We start from the raw sequence: 23,774 nt of genomic DNA, 5'->3' as shown, positions 1-23,774 counted from the left end.
AGATATAACAATTAAGCACAAACATAAATCACTGAACAATTACCAACCATCCATAACACATAACACCATGATTTGTACGTGGAAAACCCAGTAAAGGGAAAAACCACAGTGGGAAGCCTACCCATAATCTGATAATACTTATGCAGCAAGTATGTGATTACAATAAGAGGGGCCTGTACATGCAGGAAGGCACACTGCTCATCACAAAAGGAGCCTCACTGACTACAAAGAAATCTAGACATATGGATTTCAATGAACAGTAAGAATAGCATCTCCTATGCCTGAGTACAATTTCGGTTAAGCTCAATACCGGAGGTCTTAAACCTCTTTCACAAACCCAATTCAATCACCTATGATCAACCAAAACCTCTGCATATGATTACAACTTTATTCGCACACAAATAATCCCATAACCTTAAATCACATGCCACCGCACGATCTACAAAGAGATCTTATATCATATTTATACCAACCCGGGACCTAAACAATTAGGTCGGCCACCTAAAAGATAATACAATAGATCCATTACATAATCCCGCAAACCAATGATAAGCCAAGTCAGCCTAAGACCGAAACAACATAAACCAAACAATAAATCCAACCGGTGACGCATCGGGAGCATCTACCAACACGTTACATAAACCGGTCCATAACCTAGCGGAATAACACCAAGATAGGTCCGGTGCTAACTGTAGCACCATCGATCAACTGGAACACTAACATGATAACCATCAGCATCCTGATAACCTTCTAGAAGCCGCACCAACACCACTTATAGGATTCATCAAAAGATCTTCAACAAAGCGTTGTGGGTAAAATCCTTATCGGTAACCAAAAGGCTTACTAGAACAAATGATAGCATTCTGGATCATCAAATCCCGAACCAACTAAATGTGATACGCATCAGGAACACATGAATAACCAATCCAAACCAATTCCAACAGCCGGAGACAAATCTCCATATCAACATCAAAGACCAACCACTCTACCAGAAGCCGGTAGACACCAAAACAGCTAGTGTTGACACATCAATGCAACACATAATCAATTCCTCCAAATTGCCAACAATAGCAAGGGAGGTGAACATTTGAGAAGGGAGTAAAACTTCTTGGCTTATCATGAATCTCTCTTATTCTCAATTTTAATGCAGTTACATATAGATTTCATTCACCAATATGATTCATTTTGTTTCATTCTCTTTTCAGGTTTGATGTGAGAATGAAAGCTAGAAAGAGAGGACTTGACAAGGATGGTGAAGGAGTCAAGATGCACAAGATCAAAGTTGAAGATGAAGATTAGCTGAAGCAAGAAGAGTGCTCCAATGAGGATAAACAATAACAATTCAAGGAGTTCAAGTTCAATCAGTTTTAAAAGGGCCAAGAGGAAGATTACCTCAAACATGAGGGAGACTTCACATGAATTCCAAGGGATGAAGAACCTTTCAACACAGTTCCAAGAGCATCCCAAGAGAATCACTAAGGGTTTGAGTTCTAATTGTTCTACAAGCATGGCAAGGATGCAAGAGGGTTAAGGCAACATTGCTCTACATAAAGATCATCACAACTTTAATCACATGGAGGAGGCATCAAAGGAAGGAACACCTCAACGAAGCAAGTGCAAGGATCAACATAAGGAGGGATACAATTACAACTATCCAAGATTCCAAGTTCAACGTGAGGACTCTACAACATGGAAGATTTCTCTACCCAAGGAAAAAAAGGAATCAAGGTTCAAATTCGAGAGGATGAGGACAAAAAATTTCACAATTTTTACAAGGAGATTAATTACATCAAGGATGTGTTCTACACTTCAAGATCAAAGACTATCAAGAGGAAGGAGTCAAGACGTTCAAGATAAATGCTAAGCATCATAAGGAATTCCAAACATCATGAAGAATACCTAAGGAAGGAAGTAATTCAATATTCCAAAGTTGAAGGTGATCAAACATCATCAAGGAGAACATAGGGTGAATTCCCTAGCATGAGGATGGAAATGCGTCACACGGAAAGGATTCTCGAATGTGAAGGTAGAAAAGTGAAAAATGATCAAGGAAAATTATAAGTTAAGCAGACTTAGAAGTTTGACCAAAGATGATACAATTTGGGAGTATGATCCATCATCACATCAATCAATTGGAAATATTCAGTATCAAGAGATATTGCTCCAACACAAGCACTTCTTTGTGAGAATCTACAAGATAAACACAATGAGTTGTCGCCTAATCACATTCAACCAATCAAATTTTTCAATGTCAACGCATCCAAGTGCATTGAACCTGACTCATCCTACAAAGAAGACAACTACACATGTGACATGTAGCACAAAGTTCAATGTAGCTAACCTAATTTCTTATTGGTTCAATTCTAAGATGGACATGTGTCCAAATGATGTAATTTTCTCATTGGTAAAAAAGAGTTAGTTATAATTGACCCTAATTAGGGTTTTATCTTGTAATCTCAGCCACTGATCTTGAATCAATCTGATCCCTTGAATTGTAATGAGACCTCTATATAAGGCTTAGTCCTCTCATTTGTAAAGATTAATGGTTGATCAATAATTGTTAGATAGCAATTAGCAGTAGAGTAGGAGGAAGCTCAAAGTTGTTGCCAGGACTTGTTGAAATTAATGCATGATTTCATTGAAGCATGCTGGATCTCAATGTGTTTTTTCTACATGTTGCATGGTTTCTTGTTACTTCTCAAATTTAGATAAAGTTCATTGATTATAATGGAGAAGTGTAATGATATGTGATGGAATTCCGGTTCATACTTTTTGTGGTTTGTTGCTTATAAGCTACAATGTAAAGTTAGCCTGAACCTCGTTAAGCACTAGTTCGATTGTGGATATTTACTTGAATTGTGCCAGTATTGGGTGTAATGTTCATATTATGAAAAACCTTCGTTATCTTTTGGAGACTACATCAATTTTGTGTAGTTGTTTCTACATGGTGAAGCAAGACTTGATTATGGAATCCATCTATTAAGGCATCATCCTTTATTGTCATTGTCCTTAGGATTAGATTAGCTTTCTTAACCCTTATCTCTTTTTGTCTTTATTTTCCAAGTTAAGTAAGATTTGAGGTTCCAGCAGTGTTCATAAACGTAAGTCCCCTTGTGATTCCAGCAATATCACATCATATTCACTGAGTCTATCCCGAGCATAAAGTCGATTGTTCGCATTGTAAACCTTGGAGTTAGCATATGAGGTTTCTTTGTTCAAGAGAGGATAGAATACTTAGTATTTTATTCTATGTTCGAGGTGTACTAAAAAACACATCAACATAACCTTTTCAAGGTATCAAATTACTCTTGATAGCCAATGTAGTTTACTTTAATGAGTCTACAAAGGAAAGGATTAGTCAACTTGTTTTTGTCATGTCCCCAAGAAAGACTTTATCAAATATTGGTCATATTGAGAAAGCTACTTGTATTATCTTTATGAATGATGTGAACAAGGATAGTGAATAAGCCTAAGATTTATGACAAGGGCACTATGCATATTGAAGACAAAGAGAATTGTTGTGACAGTCAACATTATGTAATAGTCATCCTTCTAAGACAGCAGATAACTAAATATATGACTTACTAGTTACTCATAAGAAACCTCGATAATCATTAGAGCAGATTGTGTAAGGCACATACGATGGGGCAACAATTGAGATCGGGAATCATCAAAAATAACAGCAGCTGGGTATCATCGATTGATACCAAGTAAGGATACTCAGGAGAATTTACATAAATAACAAAGTGCAGAGGTATTCTAAAGAAGAAGTGATGTCGCAATCCATTGGAGATGATGGCATGACAACATAACATGTCAGCGAACTGATGATGGTTGATTCTCAAGAAAGGAAACAATTATGATTTTAGACCTGCGGACATGTATTAGTACAGCAATCAAAATCACATGAATATCACATGAATATCGATATCCTGACAAATAGATTATACATGGGTGATGAGTAAATACATACATGACTGGAGATGATTACAAGCACCAATAAAGGATAGTCATGGCACGACAAATAGATGATACACTATTATGAATAAAAGATCAATCATATGTATCCAATAAAGAAGAACATAGTGATCAACTGATTATGAAATTGATCAACATCGATTATACTGGAAGTCACAATGAGATATGCTACCAATGATTAGGATAGACCAATCATCCAGCATTGAACAGATAATGAGTGTTCAGATCAAAGGAGCCAGATATGCGATGGTTAGATCGATAAAAATCATTAAGTCTACTGGTCTCAATATACTAAAGATAATCAATGTTGTTGACAAGCGATTAAGAATTAGTTGACATTGACTATGAATAACCAATACCAATTATATCCAAAACCCGATGACAGCAATTACTTGTTATGCCTTAAATATAAACAATGATTAGAGATAATTATGCAGCGGTTATGAGAAGAAGACTAATCGGTGCTCTTTAAATAACAAACCAATTGGTATGAAATGACACGTTGGGAAGGAGATGTGTCTTATCGACATCAAGGGATGCAACTCCTCCCTCTTGCAAGCTATAAGAAGGCAATCAATCACATTTCAAGGTACCAAATTACTCTTGATAGCCAATGTAGTTTACTTTAATGAGTCTACAAAGGAAAGGATTAGTCAACTTGTTTTGTACCATGTCCCACATCATTCTACAGCCCCTAAATGACATTTGTAGTAATTGACCCAGTTTCTTAGTGCTTTAGATAGTCATATTGGTTCTTTGGCATGTCATTAGCACTTCTAAAGCTCTGTTATGTACTCTTCCACAGTTCAACTACAAATTTTCTTGGACATGGAACTCATTTCATCCTGCCTTTCCTAGTTTGTAATAGTCTTAGTGATAAAATATATTTAGAAGACTCAATATCTTGCAAGGACCATAAATGTGTAAGTGCTTGGGAATTCCTAATTTTCAATCAGCATTCTAGAAAACTCCTTAGTTTCACAACAATTGTCAATTCTATTCACTGAAATCAATACGCATAACATTGTATAAATATGAAGTTAGGTATTGCAAGAATTCTTCTACTTATAACTAGAATTCTAAGGAAAATATAACTATACTACTCCAGAAACAATTGTGCCTTTGCATGTAATCAGGCACACACACAATGCAGCGATATTCTGAGAAAATCCATTCTATCTCTTCTAGAACTCTGTTAGTTAACTGAAAGAATTTTATATCGTATATTTTCTGTTAAAGAGAAATTTCTTTAAAGAGCATCCTCCTTTGGGGGAGCTAAACTGAAGAAAAGTTAGACATCCTAAGAACCATCTAGCAATAATTATAGATTCTCAAATGGATTCAACCGCGTCGCTGCACTCTTTTTCTTGACTAGCAAGTATAGAAGTTCTAACCTGAGGATGTGATAAGCTCAGGCTGACTTGTAGCATTTGCAGCTGAGCATATATTCATCAAACTGGCAACATCTAGTGACTTAGAATATTGAATATTCTGTGATATATTCCCTGGATTGCCAACACTTTTCTCCAGAAGTTGTGCTCTTTGTTGACGCTTGCGTTGCTGAAAGTACTGGTGCTGCCTACAAAAGTGCCATTTTATCAATTGACCTGCTAAACTAGAGCATTTTTCTTTCCTTATAAAACTTATAAATGTAATCTCAATCCTATTTATATTGATATTTTCTTTTCCACGTATATAAATAGCACAAATGACTATTGTCAAATTTTCATAATAAACCATGGCTGTTTTTCCTATGCAACAATATAAAACTAATTTTCTATAGATAAACTGAGAGAATATGTTAAGAATAATTTGCTCAGACCACATACAAAACCACTTCCTGAAAAAATATTGCAAGACATTGCCCATTATTGATGCGTAGAAGATATTTAATTAAAGTAGATACCTATAAACACTTTTCACATATCAATAATTGACAACCTTTAAGAACAATTCTAGAAAGAGAGAACATTTTCAAGTCCCAAGGGCATCATATCTGTGAACAAAAACTACGACATTCCATTGAAACCGTTACTTTGGGCGAATTGTCTTCAACAATTTTTCCTTTATTGAATCCAAAAGTGTCATTTTAAAGAATGAACTTTAGGTATTGTATGAACCCCAATGACTTCATACATAAAAATGCTGGGAAAGGATACAAAATGTTTGCTTTATTCTACATAGATCCTTATTAATTTTATGTTCTTCTTTGGCTTAGATACCCAAAAAAAATCTCATTTTGATTAATTGATAATAGATATAACAGGTTAGGTTGATTTCCAGCAGTATCTTATCTATTTATTTCTTTGTATATTTGACTGATCCAGTAGGATTTTGTTTTATTGGCTTTTAACTTGGAATCAGCTTCATGTATTACACTCCCACCTCTCACACAAAAAAACATATCAATGGATATGTTCTCAGTTACTTCTGAAATGCAAAGTAATAAAGAAAGTGAAATTTCAAAATACATATAGATTTAAATATAGTCAATAATACAAATGCGAGGTCACACAAAAGATATCATAATTCATTTATCATGATTTCAAAAAGGAAACTCAAAAGGTTGAAATCGAAGAGAATTGGTTAAACTTGGAAAATAGAAGCATGCACTACCATGCAAAACATACAAATTTAGAAATCTATTGAAAGAATGATCAAGTTCATATTTGATATTGAACAATACCATCCCCAAATCATAATTGCAAGACCATAAAATAGATCACCTGTTTTGTATTGACTTTCTGGACTTCAATATTTTCAAATGAAGTTGCACCATCAAATAAAAAGCCATGTCATCAAAAAACATGAAGAAGTTAGTATGGTCAAGCTCATAAATCAAATTCTTCATTAAATAAAACAATAATTAAGTAGATGGCTACACATATAAATAAAGCATTCTCATATGAGACAAACTTTATGTTAAGATGCATGAATCCTGGTAAAAAAATGTTTTCTTCAACGCCCATGTTCCATCTACGAATCCAATGGGCATAGAAGAAAGATAAAATGTGTTTAAGGAGAAAGGATAAGCAGAAAAATTCCAAGAATGTCTTCAATTCACATGTGTTCATCTACATAAATGAAAGGAATGAACAATATAAAACATGGAGAGAACAATGTTTAATTTATCAAAAGATTACAAGAGTTTCTCATTAGTGAAGAAAAATAGAATATGTTGGCAACAATGCAGCAAACTAAGAGGTGGGGGGGGAGGTGAATCAATTTGCCCAAAAACTTACTGCAACTTAAACCACAAATCAAATCTGATAATTAACAGTTTAAAGCATGAAACAAGACCACATCAATAACACACATAACACCAAGATTTTTGACGTGGAAAACCAGGTTAAGGGAAAAACCACGGTGGGAACCTACCCACAATGACATAATACCTTGTTAGGAGTAAGTGAAATATTACAATGGAGAATGCACATGCATTCAAGAACACTACCTAGAGCTCACTGCTCAAATACAAGAAACCTAGAAAGGGCTACAACCATTAGGGAAGGCTCGTTGCCTTACAGGAAGTCTCACTAACTTTCAAAAACATTTGGACAACAATCCGGATTACATGAACTGTGAAAATAGCATCTCCATATGCCTGGGTATATTTTTGGTTAAGCTCACTGTCAAATCTTCTCTACAACATACTTCTTCGCACAACTTCCCTGCTAGTGAATGATTGATACAATATTCCCACATAGCATGATTCCTCTCAATGATTATTACATTCATTTATACAAGTCATCAACCTATATTTCAAGGTCGGCCAAACCCTTAATACAAATTATAAAATAATAACCTCACATGCTACAACAATACATGCGGACCAAAACAATGTCGACTAAGACATGGTTTGGACCTAAACAACCACCGCAAATATGAAACACCTCCAAGAATTACACATCGATCATCCGCAACATGCTACCAAATCATGAATGTCGCATAACATGAAGAACATCACCGGACAAAGAAAATGTTCAATAACGTGTACAATAATTAATGTGGACCAACAATACGCATAGAACAGGATCTAGAAATATTCACAAGCAACGCGAATTGCACCACAACAACCGCAACAACTCGGATTACTAGAACCATCATCATCTCACTACCAGAGCTCAAGAACACCAACATAACTGATTGTCAACCTGAAAGATTCACTTGTAGATTTCCAAATCATGAACCAATCGAATTGAGGACACACACCAACGTCCAGAATACATCCCACACATCAGCAACTAAAGATATTACAATTCCGGAACAATACGAAGCACAAACCAGAATACCAAATAACACGAACAATTGAATATCCAACCATAATACCGAACCTCATAACTCGATCAAAACATCATGCGGACCTCTAAAAATGGGAATGAACCATCTACAAACAACATACTAGAAACCCTTTAATCCGCATCAGCTCATCTGCAACACACAGGCTAAACCAACTCATTCAATCTAACTGCAACACATCATTCCAGCAAACTTCTCAGCAATATCCAGCAATCTCTCCATATGTTGACATCAATGACAACATATCAACCAATCTCTAACAATCTCCCCCTTTGGCATGATTGCAACATATGAATGTGAAAAACAATCAATGCAAAGATAGAAATCAACTCACAACAATCTCCCTCAAAATCACAAGGATCAACTCCCCCTTTGACAAACCACTCAAATCACAAATCTCAAAATGCTCTTCTCTCCCATAGAGTTTTTCACATGCTTCTCTCCCCCTTTGACATCAATGACAAAGGCTCAGGAATCAAGATTTTCTCCCTCTTTGAATCAGCTTCACAAATATGTACATTTGAACCACTGAACACCAACATTGACTACTCCCCCTAAGTAGTAGCCTCACTCATCAATCCAGATCACAAAATATCTCTATGAAGTTCACCGAACTGATACAAATCCATGCATCTTAGTTCTCATCAAAAGGGGCAATCACCCCTAACTTCTTTGTGAGATACTCAAAAGTATCTTTAGGCAAAGGCTTCATAAAAATGTCTACAATCTGTTCCTTTGTAGATACATACTCCAATCTGACTTCTTTCTCATTCACCTTCTCTCTCAAGAAATGAAACTTGATTGATATATGCTTTGTTTTGGAATGCAACACCAGATTCTTTGAAATATTGATAGCACTTGGATTATCACAATATATAGCAATAGGCTCATCATAAATAACTCCTATATCCTTCAACATTTGCTTCATCCAAATTACCTGAGTACAATTGCTAGCAACAACAATGTATTCAGCCTTTGCAGTAGATAAAGAAATAGTATTTTGCTTCTTACTTGCCCAAGAGACCAACTTCTTACCCAAAAAGAATGCACCACCAGTAGTACTCTTTTGGTCATCAACATCACCTGCCCAATGAGCATCTGTAAAAGCACTCAAGGTAAAGTCATCATTCTTAGGATACCACAAACCGAAATCAATTGTCCCTTTCAAATATCTGAATATCCTTTTTATAGCAGTAACATGAGATTCCTTAGGATCAACTTGAAATCTAGCAACATGACACATAGCATTCATTATATCAGGTCTAGTCTGAGTCAAATACAACAATCCACCAATCATAGATCTATATTTGGTCTGATTAGCTTTCGGAGAATCATCATCCTTTGTCAACTTACACCCGATCACCATAGGTGTACCAATTGGTTTAGAGTCCTCCAAACCAAATTTCTTCAACAATTTCTTCACATACTTAGACTAAGATATGAAAATACCTTTATCCAACTGAGTAATTTGCAATCCCAGAAAGAATTTCATTTCACCAATCATAGACATCTCAAATTCATTATGCATCTCTTCAGCAAATTTCCTACATAGGCAATCATTTCCTCCAAAGATAATGTCATCAACAAAAACTTCAACAATCAAAATGTTATTCTGATCAATCTTGAAATAAAAATTGTTGTCAGCAATACTTTTATTAAATCCAAGCTTCATCCAATACTTATCCAATCTGGCATACCAAGCTCTAGGGGCTTGCTTCAATCCATACAAAGCTTTCTTCAACCGACAAACCATGTCCTTTTCATCTGTTAGCCGAAATCCATCTGGTTGCTCAATGTAGACTTCTTCTTCCAACTCACCATTAAGAAAGGCTAATTTGGCATCCATTTGATAAACCTTGAAATCTTTGTGAGCAGCATAAGCAAGAAGTAATCTAACAGCTTCAATTCTAGCTACGGGAGCAAACGTCTCCTCATAATCAATTCCTTCCATCTGTGAATAACTTTACAAACAAGTCTAGCTTTATTTCTAACAACTTCACCCTGTTCATTCAACTTATTCCGGAATACCCATTCAGTTCCAATTACATTTTTATCTTTAGATCTAGGAACAAAAATCCGTGTATCATTTTTCTCAATCTGATTCAATTCTTCTTCCATAGCTTTAATCCAATTTTCATCTTTACATGCTTCATCAACATTTTTAGGTTCAATCTTAGAAATCAAACAAATTTCTTCAGCAAGTCTTCTCCTAGTCATCACACCTTTATTCTTATCACCAATAATCTGATTTTCTGAATGATTCAACCTCACATACCTAGGAATTTTAGGTTTTTCTTGAATTTCAGGCTCTTGAACTCTTTCTTCTACACAAGCATTTGCACCTTTCTCTTCATTCTCTGACTTTTCTGGATCAATCTGAACTTGACTTTGGGTTTGCACTTGTTTTTCTTTATCTAAACTGGCATCCTGATCATCAGAATCATATCTGCAAGATCTAATTTGTCTTACATTATCTTCATCAACCTTGACATTAGTACTTTCAACAATCTTTCTCAATCTTTTATTATAACACTGGTAGGCCTTACTTCTAGTAGAATAACCAAGAAAAAATTCATCACATCTAGCATCAAATTTTCCAAGACCTTCATCTCTTTTGATATAGCATTTACTTCCAAAAATTCTGAAATATCTAATAGTGGGGGCATGACCAAACCATAACTCATAAGGAGTGTTACCAGTATCACCTTTGACATTTACTCGGTTAAGAGTGTATACTGCAGTACTCACAGCTTCCCTCCAATACACATGCAAAACATTTCCTTCAATCATCATGGTTCTAGCAGCTTCTTGAACTGTTCTATTCTTTCTCTCTACAACACCATTCTGTTGTGGTGTCCTAGGAGTAGATAACTGTCTCTTAACTCCATGCTCTTCACAATATGCATTAAACTCACCGGAAATAAATTCTCCACCTCTGTCAGATCTTAGACACTTCAACTTCAATCCAGTCTCAGTTTCAACCCTAACTTTAAAAATCTTGAACTTCTCCAACACTTCAGACTTCTACTTTAAGGAGGTGTTGTGACCTTTTCACACATCGCCCCATTGCTAACGGGGACCCCCTCTTTGTCGGCTTTCTGCATTGTTAGGTTAGGGTTTTGACTGCTTAGTGGGCAATTTTGTGTTTCCCGTGCCCGAGTCTCGGAGTTTTGATCATGCCTAGTGTCGTCTAGAGTGTTTTGAAGTTATAGGATCAAGTTGTAAAACGTTGATATTTTAATGATCCTAAGTTTTTGCTAAGTGTAGACCTATTGAACGTTAACGTGTTTTTAAACACGCGCATCAGTGATTTTAAAGTGCCAAGGTATCCACAAAACTTTTGGAGTTGTTTTCTCGCTCCTAAGGTATTATTTAAGTTGGTTTTGCACTTTATTCCAATATTTTCCTAGCGTTTCGCTCATATTTTTGGAAAAATAGCCTAAGTCCAGTGTAAATTCAAAGTTTCTAAGTGATTTTGAGTGGTTAAAATGATATAATCCTAAGGGAAATCCTTATTCCAAGGGTTAAAGGGTCAAATTCCATGCTAGAGGTGTTTTTCCCCTCACATTCCAGACTACCCAACCCATTCCCCCACTCAAAATCCATACTACACATGGGTTTCCCCTGAAATCCATACTGGCCACTATTTTCCCCCACTGTTTATCCATACCTAGGTCAAATTTCCCCTGGGAGTGCTAAAATTTGGCTGTGTCAGGATTTATCCAGATTGCCATCGATTTTCCACCAGGAGTGCGGACTGGAGTGTGGACTGAAGTGCGAGGATGATTCCATGCCTGGGTCAATTTTCCACCAGGATTTATGTGACAACTAAGTGAGGATTTTTGTCCGGATTTTCATCCAGACAAGGATTGAATTTCCCCTAAGAGCATTTGTAAGGATTTTTGTCCGAATTTTCATCCAAACAGGGATCGATTTTCCACTGGGAATATTTTTGAAGAGTTTTGAGTCCGGATTTTCATCCAGACTGATGTCGAAATTCCACCAGGGAGATTTTTTCCAAGTTAAGTGAATTTTGAGTGTGGATTTTTGTCCAGACTAATATCGAATTTCCCCTCGGGGGTAATTTTTTGCAACTAGAGTGGATTTTTGTCTGGATTTTTGTCCAAACTCACATCGATTTTCCTCTGGGAGGTTTTTTGTGTGCATTTTGATGAAGTTATGCATGGATTTTTATCCAAGCATGGGTCGAATTTCCCTTATGGGGTGAATTTTGACATTTTAATGATTTTTGAAGGGATTTTTCAATTCCAACCTATATCGATTTTCCCTTGGAGGCTTTATTTTGGATTTAATTTGTAATATTTTAATAGATAAGCCCCATTTTTAATTGCTTTTAAATAATTATTAATGATTATTTAAAATTTAAAAGCAAATTTAATAACTTGTAATAATTATTTAATATTTGAACCTTCTAGAAGCAAGTTAGGTTTTCACCAAGCAAGTATTTATACAAGTGTTTTATCCCACATTGCTTGTGTGGTGAAAGTGAGAGGTGAAAGCAAGTATATGTAAGGAGACTTGGCATTATTTTATTATTAAATCTGTCAGGTGTCTCCATGAAAACGATTTTTCTCCAAGTTGGGCGAATTTTTTAGCAAGGCGTTTTTTGTGAAGTGTGGGATTGAGGATTTATTTTCCTCTATTTTTTCCAGCTTGCTGATCTATCCCCCTTAGCTGCCATTAAAGACCAGTTTCAGAATTTCGATTTTGCTAAGTTTGGCGATTTTTTCCAAATTTAGCATTTTTTTGGTAAAAATTGACAATTTCATGATTGGAGACTTGGGCGATTTTTCCTCCACCATTTTTGCTTGTTGTTCAAACCTTCATTGCTGCAGATTGTTGCCATTAACAACATTTTTCAAAATTCTGAAAATTTTGATTTTTTGTTAAGGAAGACAATTTTTTGTGTTTGGGGTATCCAATCCCAACTTGGGCGATTTTTCAGATTGCTGCCATCCTTGGTACTGCAGATCTAAGCTGCCATTGACATCAATCTTCAAATTTCAGTTTGGCGCCATAGTTGGGAAAATTTAATTTTGCTAGGGACGTGATTTGGTGCCATATTTTGGTGATTTTTGTGCATTCTTGTTGGCTGCCATCATTTCCAGCATACTGATTCGCTTCAAATCTGAGGTTTGCTTCAGATTTTGACCTCCATTAATGGCTGCCATTAATTTTCAGACTTAAGTTTTTATTGCCCAGCCAATTCCAACTTAGACATTTAGCATTCAGAGGTATTTATGGAGTTTTCTATGCATTTTTCAGACCATGTTATCGCTGTTGCAGGTCTAAAACTCCATTGTTAAGCGGTTGTCCTCAGAAATTTTCATTTCCAGCCACCTAACCAATTTTGGCAAATTTGCTTGGGGCTGTTTCCTTAGCAATTTTTCATCATTTTCAAGGATTTAAACCACTTTGCAAGGTGTTGGTAAGTCTGAAGTATCCGATTTTCAGACTTGTCCTCATAAAACTAAATTTTACCAACCATACTTACATTCCTGAAAATGATTGTTTTCATCAATAAAACTGATTTTTATTGATTTTATGCACATTTCTGAAGATTACAACATGTTTTTAAAGTCTGATTTTCAGGTTGTCTTCATAATTTTTTGACCTCCATTGTTGACTGCGGAAAGTGTCTTCAGACATTCATTGTGTGAAAACACAACCTTTCACACCTTTCCTTAGTCATCATCAATCCGGTATACTCCTTTGCATTCTAGCTTGCATATTTTCTAAGCATAAGGAGGTATAAATGAATTTTATGGAAGGCTTCCATGCCTTAGTGTTGTCACACTTTGAACTTAATTGCTAAAATTTACCAAGTGTATGGATTATTTTCCTGACTCCATGCTCTAAATTAGCTAAATCTTTAGAAAGTCAGGAATTTTATTACGAATATTTTCCTAAGTCTAACTTCGAGCTTCGTACAGGTGCGATGTCAAAGTCAGGATATAAGGAAAGAAAAGAACTATTGAAAACGCTGGAGACTGGATTTTATCTAGAGTTTAAGATTTCATCCAGATGGAAGGAGATCGCTGATACAAACATGCATTTCTTGGACTTCGACCAGATGCAGCGTCGGATGTTCAGAGTCAGAGATCAGGTTCCCTCCCCAACATATGCGAATATTATGAAGAGTGGCATTTTCCATGCTGTTGGATTTCCATAGTCCATACAGTGCAATGAGCTTATCCTGGAATGTGCACGATGTTACGATCCGCTCACAAGAATGATTAAAAGTCCTAAAGGCATTGTCATCACCTACCTTGCTGAGGATGCCATTGCTGAGGTGTTCGGAATTCCACGCGGAACAGACATGAAGGATGTGACCAAGGAGGATTATGCAAAAAGATACACGAAGAAGATGGGTGTATGTAAGAATTTAATTAACAAAGAGTGGATGATTGAGCCTAGGTCTCATCATTCCAAGGCCCCCAAGATACTCATGTGCATAGATTTTAAGGAGGAATATAGGGATTTGATATTCCTACTCAACAGAGTGATGGGGATGCCGCAGGGAGCAATATTTGATGGATGGATGTTCTACCTCATCCAAGATTGTCTTAGAGGAACACTAGTGAATTGGTCCAAGACTATAAGTGACAATTTGGATTTTCAGCTGAGAAATGTAGAGCGATCCAAGTCATTCACCATGACTTCTTACCTGGTGTACCTGCTTGCACGATTTGTTTCATACAGAGGATTAATATGCAAAGGTGAAGTCGGGAATGGGCAAGGACAGTTTAAGAGTTATGAATGCTACCCCCAGCTGAGCATGCATAGAATTGAAGACTATAAGAGAGTGAATGATGCATTCACTATGTACATCACACGGATGCTGCAAGGCGGAATCCACAGAAGATTGTCCAAGGAGGCAACAGAGTTAATAGAAAAATATGGATCTTGGTATATACAGTTTCCCACTTTCACATACCTCGGGATTCATGGGTTTTAATCTGAACCCTACAGACTTCCTAGGTATCCAACCGACAGAATGATATTGTTGGAAGTGGTGAGACAGCTTCTAGAGTTCGATGTTATCCAGAGAGAGAAGCACAGGACAGGAATGACATTCCCTAATTCAGTTGGGAAGACGTCAAAGGTTTGCCAATCCGCCATAGCCGCCAGCACTGCGAGTGAGGAGCTTGCATTCTATCGATTTGCTACATATAAAAAGAGAGAAAGATTCGATCTAGACAAGAAGGTCAGAAGGATCAGAGGAGAGAAGTTCACTCATAAGATTGACATAGAGGATTATTGGGCTAACCTGATGGACGAGTAAGCAGTGAAGAGAAGAATGTGGTCCAGAATGTCAGTGGATTTCATGAGGAAGTGTGGACTTTTCTTCATTCCTGATCAGGTATTAGATGATAGAGATCATAAACATCCACAGTATGAGAGTGAAATGAAGAAGGCAATCCTATTGCCTAATTGGTCAGAGTCAGAAGAGATTGACCTAAATATATTGATGAGAGAGGTCTTGAATTTCTCCCGCCTATGGGTGGATATACAGATGAATAAGTTAGTTGACATGGGTGTTCCCTTCACTTATGAAAAGATGAAGTCGGAAGAGTCTACTTCCGAGGATGATCAGAGGACTGTCAGTGATGTCAGGAGTCATGCAGACGAAGAGAGTCAAGCTCCCAAGAGAAGGAAGAACACGCCAGAAGAATTCAAGGCCAGAGGGAAGAAGATTGAGGAGGTGAAGAACAAACAGAAGACTATCATTCCTCCACTCATCATTCCTTCACCCCCTCCCAACGTCTCATCAATCGAAGTGATTGAAGTAACAGAACAGAATAAGGAGACTCAGCAGTGTTCCAACACAGTGATACTACTAGAGAATATTCAGGAGTTCCATGCCACAGCGACATCTGCACCTCTTGATGAGAATAATGATCATCGGAATCCCCTACTGTCCTTTTGGAAGTTAGCTTGGGAAATGAGGTATATGATTGGACCAGGAATAATCTTGATGATAATGAGGATATTATTTTGGCATTAAAAGGACTTGATCGAGAAGTATGTCTTGATGATGGTATGGAGATGGCCCCTACTCCTGAATGGCTGAGAAGAAGTATGGAGAAAAGTAAACAAATGATAGAGGTACAGCCTATCGATGATCTTGATGACTACCTAGCTAGAAGTGCTAAGAAGGAGCCCAAGAGAGCAGAGATTTTGTCGCACATAGCTAGAGATGAGACAGGAATGCAGATTGCGCAGATTGTTGTTCCTATTGTAGGCGTGACAGCGGACGTTACTACTCCTATGGATTTCCTGATCACTTCAGTCGCCCTTGGTCGTACATCCACAGAGCAGGAATTCCAGGAGATTGGTGACAACCTCCAGGCAATCAATGCAAGGTTAGAAAGAGCGGTTACAAAAAATGAAAGGTACAGAGAAGAAAATATTAGACTCAGAGAGTATATTGCAGGGACAAGGCGTGGAGACCCCACCCTTATTTCCCCTATTGCGGTTGACCATGGAATACATTCACACTGCGAGGTAGCGAGAGGTACACACTCAGAGGTGGAAAAATGGATTGAAAGCACAAGAAAGCAGGAAGATGATTTCCTCACTCAGTTCGTCCATGCATATGATAGGACAACAGGGCTTATATTCAAAATCCAGTATTTTGATGGAGTTTGGGAAGAATTCCGACCTATTCAAGACAAGACTATTCCACGCCTCCAAGCATTGAAGAAGATTCCTAGTTCTACCTTGGTCAGCGAGAACATTGTGCACAATGGAGACAGATACGATTTCCATGGCTGGTATTGTTCACTAGCTGTGAAGAAATCAACTTATGAGAACGCCCAATCAAGTTGCATGGAGATGGAAGGATTAATTCAGGACATTCAAATGAAGATCCTTGCCTTGATTGAGGAATTATTGGGTGTTGATGTTAGTGATGCTAGTGGTTTACACTTAGCCGAATTAAGAGACAAGATGAAATTTATGTATTTTTGTCAGTTGGACTCTTTGAAGAAGAGTCAGATAGATGACTTGGTCTCTTTGTTGATTCATGTTCATAGTTCGCAGAAGCTCATGCCAAAATGGGAGAACACTTTGAATGCTTGCTCGGATTCATTGGACGTGATCGATTTACAACAGGATACCTTGCCTAGCATTTCCATGGAGGAGTTAGATTCAGTATTGGCTAGATTCAGTATTGGCTAGATTCTTGGAGTATGCTAGGAGAGAGAGAGAGATGCAGGGAGGAATCTTCTAGAAGATTCCCTATATGATGACTAGGTATCTTTTCATTGGGCCATATGTTGGTGGCGCCATTTTTTTATGTAACCCTAATTAGGGCAATTCTAGGGTTTTGTTGGCATGATCTCGGCCATTGATCTTAGATCAATCTAGGCCATCCATTTTGTAAGAGACTCCATATATGCCCCTTTGTCTCTCATTTGTAAGAGAGAGTTTTTGTAGAATTGTTGGTATATGCTGCAGCTATTTGAATCCTAATCATTAGTCAATTGTTGGTGATTTTGCTCTTCAAGTGTTGTATTTGCATTCATGGTTCTCAATTCCTCTAAGTTAGATTAGAATTTAGATTAGAATTTATTTTCATGTATGTTAGATTGAGTGGAATATTTGTTGAATTCATTTGTGTGGAATCCTTAGTCCATACCACTAGCCTCTTACCGCTGGTAAGTGTGCCTTGTGTGGTCAACTGGAATTTGAGTAAGCATAACTTCAACTATTACGCGTCTGTTGACAAGCATCAACTTGGATGGTGTCTATGTTTGATGGTAATAGTCTGAAAATCTTTAAGTATACCTTAGATGATTGCACTAAGCTTGTGTCAATACCTGATTGTGAGACCTTGCCTGGTTTGATTCCACTAGATCCATTCATCATTTCCTACATTCCTAGTCTTAGAATAGATTTCCTGAACCCTATTCTTTTTCCCCCTTTTTTAGTAAGAAGTAAATTCGGAACCATATTGATAAATCTTAAGTTGTCAGCACACCTATTCCACATCATTCATGATAATCCAAACATTTGCGTAAGCCCCCAAGTGAAACACAGCAATTCACATCAACCACTTAACTTACCCACTTGTCAAGACCTGACATGTAGAAACCTTGGAACCATTTTAGTTGATCTCATTCTTAGCATCTGAGGTGATTTTGTTCAAGAGAGGGTAAATTACTTTGGTAATTTATTCTGTATTGTTATGTGCATAAAAAACACATCAACAGGAGGTAACCCACATCATTCTTGAATAATCATCAATCAGCAACATGAAATACCTGTCACCTTGCAAGCTTCTCACTCTAGAAGGACTACATAGATCAGTATGCATAAGATCAAACAATCCATTAGAATTATACTGTTTTCTCTTATAAGTAACTCTTGTCTGCTTCCCTAATTGACATTCCTTACATACCGGATTAGAAGGCTTTATTAACTTCGATAGATCTCTCACTGCTTGAGTAGAACTTATCTTACCCATGCAATCAAAATTTACATGACACATTCTTCTATGCCATAACCAACTTTCATCAATCTGAGCTATCAAACAACTTTTACCACCAGCATTCAAGTGAAAGATATTACCTTTAGTCTTTGTACCTGATGCAATCTCAGTTTCGGAGCCACTCAAGATCTCCTCCATTCTTGAATTGCAAGTTATATCCCTTATCAACCATCTGACCAACACTCAAAAGATTATGCTTTAAACCTTCAACATACAACACATCATCAATATTGTGCTTACCATTAAGAGAAATAGAACCTCTACCACGGATTACACAAGCTTTGTTATCACCAAATCTTACTATATCACCATCATACTTTTCCAAATTTATTCTTATCACCTATCATATGATGAGAACGACCACTATCAATTACCCATTCATCTTTCTCCTCAACTTTAGCAGCCAAAACTTTCTCCACATTAATGCAACTTGTAGAATCTATAGTTATAGGATCATCTTCCTTGATAACAATGAACACAAATTCATCTCCTGAACTTCATCAGCAGCATAATAACACTTCTTCTGATATTTAGGCTTATATGGCTTAAATGGCTTCTTAGGATTTCTATGTCTTTCCGGACACCTTGATGCAAAATGTCCTATCTTATTACATGAAAAACATTTAAGAGGTAACGTTCCTTCATACTTAGTAGCACCTGTTAAGGCCCAAAAGTGCACCCAAAAACTAAGTCTTTAAAAAACTCAGCACTTTGGGATAACATGGGAACAATCATGAGTTTGTGGGTAAACTATTGGGATGATTGGACCTCCGGATAGGCCGGTTCCTAAAAATGATGAATCACCTATTCTAATAAAACTTGGGAAACTTTGCTTGGAAAAGGGAGAAGATATTAAAACTGAAAAAATGGAAAAAACTGAAACTTATGTAAAGTGATACACCAATTTGATCTGAAAATGATAGAGGACTTTCTAAAATCACCTGTTTTACTCAAAAGCACCTCTGATTTATATCACATAAATGATTTATGCAAAGGATCTTAACTCAGAAAATTGAAAGGAAAAAAAATGGCTTTCCCAAACAATCAACTGATAAATCACAATGCATAACCCGTGATTCATGCATGAGACAGAAATTCCAAATGTTATTTAATCAATAACACAATATAAAAAATGACTCTCAATCACACATGAAATAATAAGCTCAAAAATATAAGGCATAAGCTGATAATTTTATTGAATATTCTGTCAAGAAACTGTAAATGTGAGCTACAAGAAGAATTCTCTGCCAAGCATGAGAATAATCATCCAAAACCCCCTAAAAAAGATGAATCATTTGCACTTTATACAAAAAGGGCTTCCAAAGGCAAGGATAAGATGACTCCAAGTCAACTGAAGGTGAACTGGAGTGATCTCCAACTCAAAATATCCCAAAAATTCGAGCAGAGAAGAAAAGCCACCAAAAAAGGCTTCAAATTTTGCATAAATGTGTGAAATCTGGCCCAAACTCTTGGTCAACTGAAGGTTGACCCATGTGACACTCGAAATCAAGTCTCAACTACTGGAGAACTGGTACAAACCCATGTATAACTGCACCTCAAGCCCAAATCCGACCCCAAACTCATGAGATAACTCCAGCCTCTTTGAGTTCAATATTTTTTTGCATATGCATATTAGGAATAAATATTTAAGACACAATTATAATAAATATTAATTGGATTTATAACTCATCCAATTAAAATATTCATTTTACAATTTTCAATGTGTCTATGGGTGAAAAATATTGAACTCAAAAGGGCTACAAAGATGCAAAATTAATAATTTCCACATAAGGATATAAAAATTGGAAATATTCTTACTTATATGCGAAAATAATTAATTTTAATAATTAATTATTATGTTAATGTTGTGAGAGTTGAGAAATACAACCCCACAGGAGCCTAAAGATCTTCTGCAAGCTGAATAATCTGTTACAAGGAGAAGCAAGGACGCAAAATAATCTGAAAAACAAGAACACAGAAAAATATGCTCAAAAGATGAGAGCTCAATATTCACCAAATATGTATTGTGATAATCATACAATGAAAAGCAAATTAACCTCTAATAGGTCAAGAAACCCTAAAAAGGGAAACCCTAGGCTTGCACATAATAATTAATAAAAGAATTAATTATTATGCACCTAATGTTAGCTTAAGTGTAAAAAGATAATAGGGAACTTAAAGAATTAAACAAATATTGTTTAATTAATCAAGTAAAGACCCAATTACTCTAACAAATGTTGCTATTAGTTTAATTTTATCAACATTAATATAATAATTAATTATTAAAATTAATAGCATCTTTAGAAGAAATAAGTCTTTTAAAAGACTTAAGGGTTTTATAGCCTCCCCACGGCTAAGTATAACATATCAAAAGTGGGAGCCTAGGGACTCGACCACTATGCATTAGTTGCATCTTTAAATAAATAAAAAATGCAATCCCATAAAAATGGGAAAAAGCGAGACAAAGGAGATGTAAAAAAACAGTGAACCCTAAATCTTCATTCACTCTCGCATTTTTTTTAATCGCTATAGAAGAGCTCTGCCGCCATGCCAGGGTTTGGACAGGAAGAAAAGGAGCGCAAACTGCGAACTGACTCTCTCTTCTGGCAATCACCCACGGCTGCAACAGGGGTTTTCAAATTTCATATTTGCAGGGGTCTCTACATAAACTATAGCATTCTTTCGGTCACAAAATCAAAACAAGTATTTTCGAGCTGCATTTTAAAGGAACCTTTGCAAATTTTGGCGTTGTAAAAAGGCCATCCTATGATAATTTTGCTTTGCAATGTTAGAGTGAACACCCAGTCTATGTTCAATTCCGTGGAACAAAGACATGGAATTATCTGCAGCACCTATAGCTAACCATTGTTCTCCAACCTTGACTGATAATATATCTGATGAATGAATGCTTATAGTTTTTACGCGTTGCAATGAGCCCTCATGAGTTTCCCAAATTCGCACCATACCATCTGCTGAACCAGTGATTATCCCTTTGTCAAAAGTTGAGTATTCAACACAAGTGATTGGGCCAGCATGGCATGCTACTACAGGATCACAAGTTCCATGAGAAACAGACCACAATCTAGCAGTCCAGTCATCACTTCCAGTAATTATAGTGTCTCCAACCATTCTCATTGATCGAATCCATTTTGTATGCCCTAACAGCTTGTGCATTTGTCTTCCAGGTCATATATCCCATATATTGCCAACCCCATCCCTTCCAGCAGCCACTAAAAGCCTTGTGGAGTCATCATATTCCATGCATAGAATTGCACTTAAAGAACAACCAACAGTTGCTACACAAGTATCAGTTCTAACATCCCACATCTTAACAGACCCATCATGAGAAGCAGTAAGCACACGCTCTCCAGAAAGCATCTTCACACAGCTAACCTGAGCATCATGACCCTTGAGTTCCTCCAAAAGTCGGAAAGTATGTCCCACACAAACACGTTCTGATCATCAGAGCCTGAAACAACTCGTGTTCTGTCAGAGCTAATTGCTCGGATTGCTCTTAGCACTCTTTATTCTGATATTAGTTTGTCTTTTGATCATTAGGGAATGAAACTAGAGGCACCCTTATGTGCACATTCTCCTCTGAACAGTCATATAGATTCTATGAGTTGGGCTCAACCCTTGTGGGAGCCTCATTTAATCCCACTCATGCATGAAATCTGAAATCTGCAATTTTTTTTTAAAACCTATTTCTGCACATTAAGCAAACTTCGTTAGAAAAACATTGATTCTCCGATGCAATGCGAATGATCTTTCTTTTCTGTTGTTTAATGCTTATTTTCCTATTCAAATAAGGATCATGATTGAATAGTATAAATGCATAGGCATGATTAGGAGCTAATCAATCATTGCTTGGATCCCTTGGATCTAACACATACTTCTTTTCACTCTTTCAGGACCAGGAGACAATTGGAGGTTAGGAGACTCCGAGGTTGCAGACCAACACCAGCAGAAACAGATTTATGCCAGCCATATACCCCCAGGCAATGGTTGGTTCCCTTCTCATCTTTTCTATGCATTTGTATTATTTGGTTTTGCATTTCTCCTTTGCATAGAAAAATAAAGATCACTCTCACGGTCTTGTGTGAGGGAAACATTTATTCAATAGATTACTTTCTCTTAATCTTTCCAATTGTATAAAAGATGAAATATTATTTAGTTGAAAACAATTGAAAGATCTAAAATTTTCTCCATGTAGTTGTAATCTTTTAAAAGGAAACTGAATACCATAATCAAGGCTTTTTGCAAAAAATGTACCTTATGCCTGGCACTTGAATTTTCCACTAAATTGCAATCAATATGAAAATTTAGTAACAGCACCTTTAGGCAATCTTTTGGCAATAAGTTCTTCAAGCTCCTCAAGCTCTCTTTCTTCATCTTCCATCTCTTTCATCTCTTTTTCATATCTGGATACTCTTGTAGAACTTTCTCCCGGATCATATCTCTGCTTCCCGAAAACAGTAGCTTTGAATGCATATGCAGTCTTAGGAAGAAAGTCTCCAAACTCACTTAGCTCAAAAGCAGATGTGTACCAATCAGCATGTCTCCTGTCACGTTTGTCACAGTCCAAATCTCATCAATAGCAACAGCTTTATGTTTGAAAGCAGGAGGCAAGGATCTCAACACTTTAGCAACAATCTCGGATTCTTCTAATACTCCACCGGCACATCTGATTCCACACACAAGTTCATTCACTATCTGCATAAAAGAAGTAATGTTCTCATCTTCACTCATCTTCAAGTTCTCATATTTGCCCTTCAAGTTCTGCAACTTAGCAATCTTCACATGACTATCACCTTCATGCAAGGTCTCCAATTTTATCCAAATTTCATGAGCAATTTCTAAGTCCATCACATTAGTCATTTCAGAATCTAACAAGGCACTCAACAATGCTTCCTTAGCCCTAATATTGAATTTTGCTTCCTTTATCTCATCCGGAGTAGTAGGACCATTCTAAGGAACATTA

General features: G+C 36.7%; 1 protein-coding gene across 1 annotated transcript in view; it reads right to left on the bottom strand.

Annotated features, from left to right (window-relative positions):
• LOC131061662 (uncharacterized) overlaps positions 1-23,774 on the bottom strand; it is a 265,563-nt gene that overhangs the window by 218,624 nt on the left and 23,165 nt on the right. Inside the window, exons 3-4 of the mRNA XM_057995474.2 lie at positions 6,705-6,722; positions 5,373-5,557 (exon numbers count right to left, since the gene is read on the bottom strand). Coding sequence (XP_057851457.2) covers positions 5,373-5,430 — 58 coding nt within the window. The 5' untranslated portion in view covers positions 5,431-5,557; positions 6,705-6,722. The remainder of the gene's footprint in view (positions 1-5,372; positions 5,558-6,704; positions 6,723-23,774) is intronic.

The sequence above is a fragment of the Cryptomeria japonica genome, chromosome 7 (assembly GCF_030272615.1).
Source record: "Cryptomeria japonica chromosome 7, Sugi_1.0, whole genome shotgun sequence".
NCBI lineage: Eukaryota > Viridiplantae > Streptophyta > Pinopsida > Cupressales > Cupressaceae > Cryptomeria > Cryptomeria japonica.
Note: the sequence above shows the minus strand (reverse complement) of the source record. Positions and strands in the feature narration are given on the sequence as shown.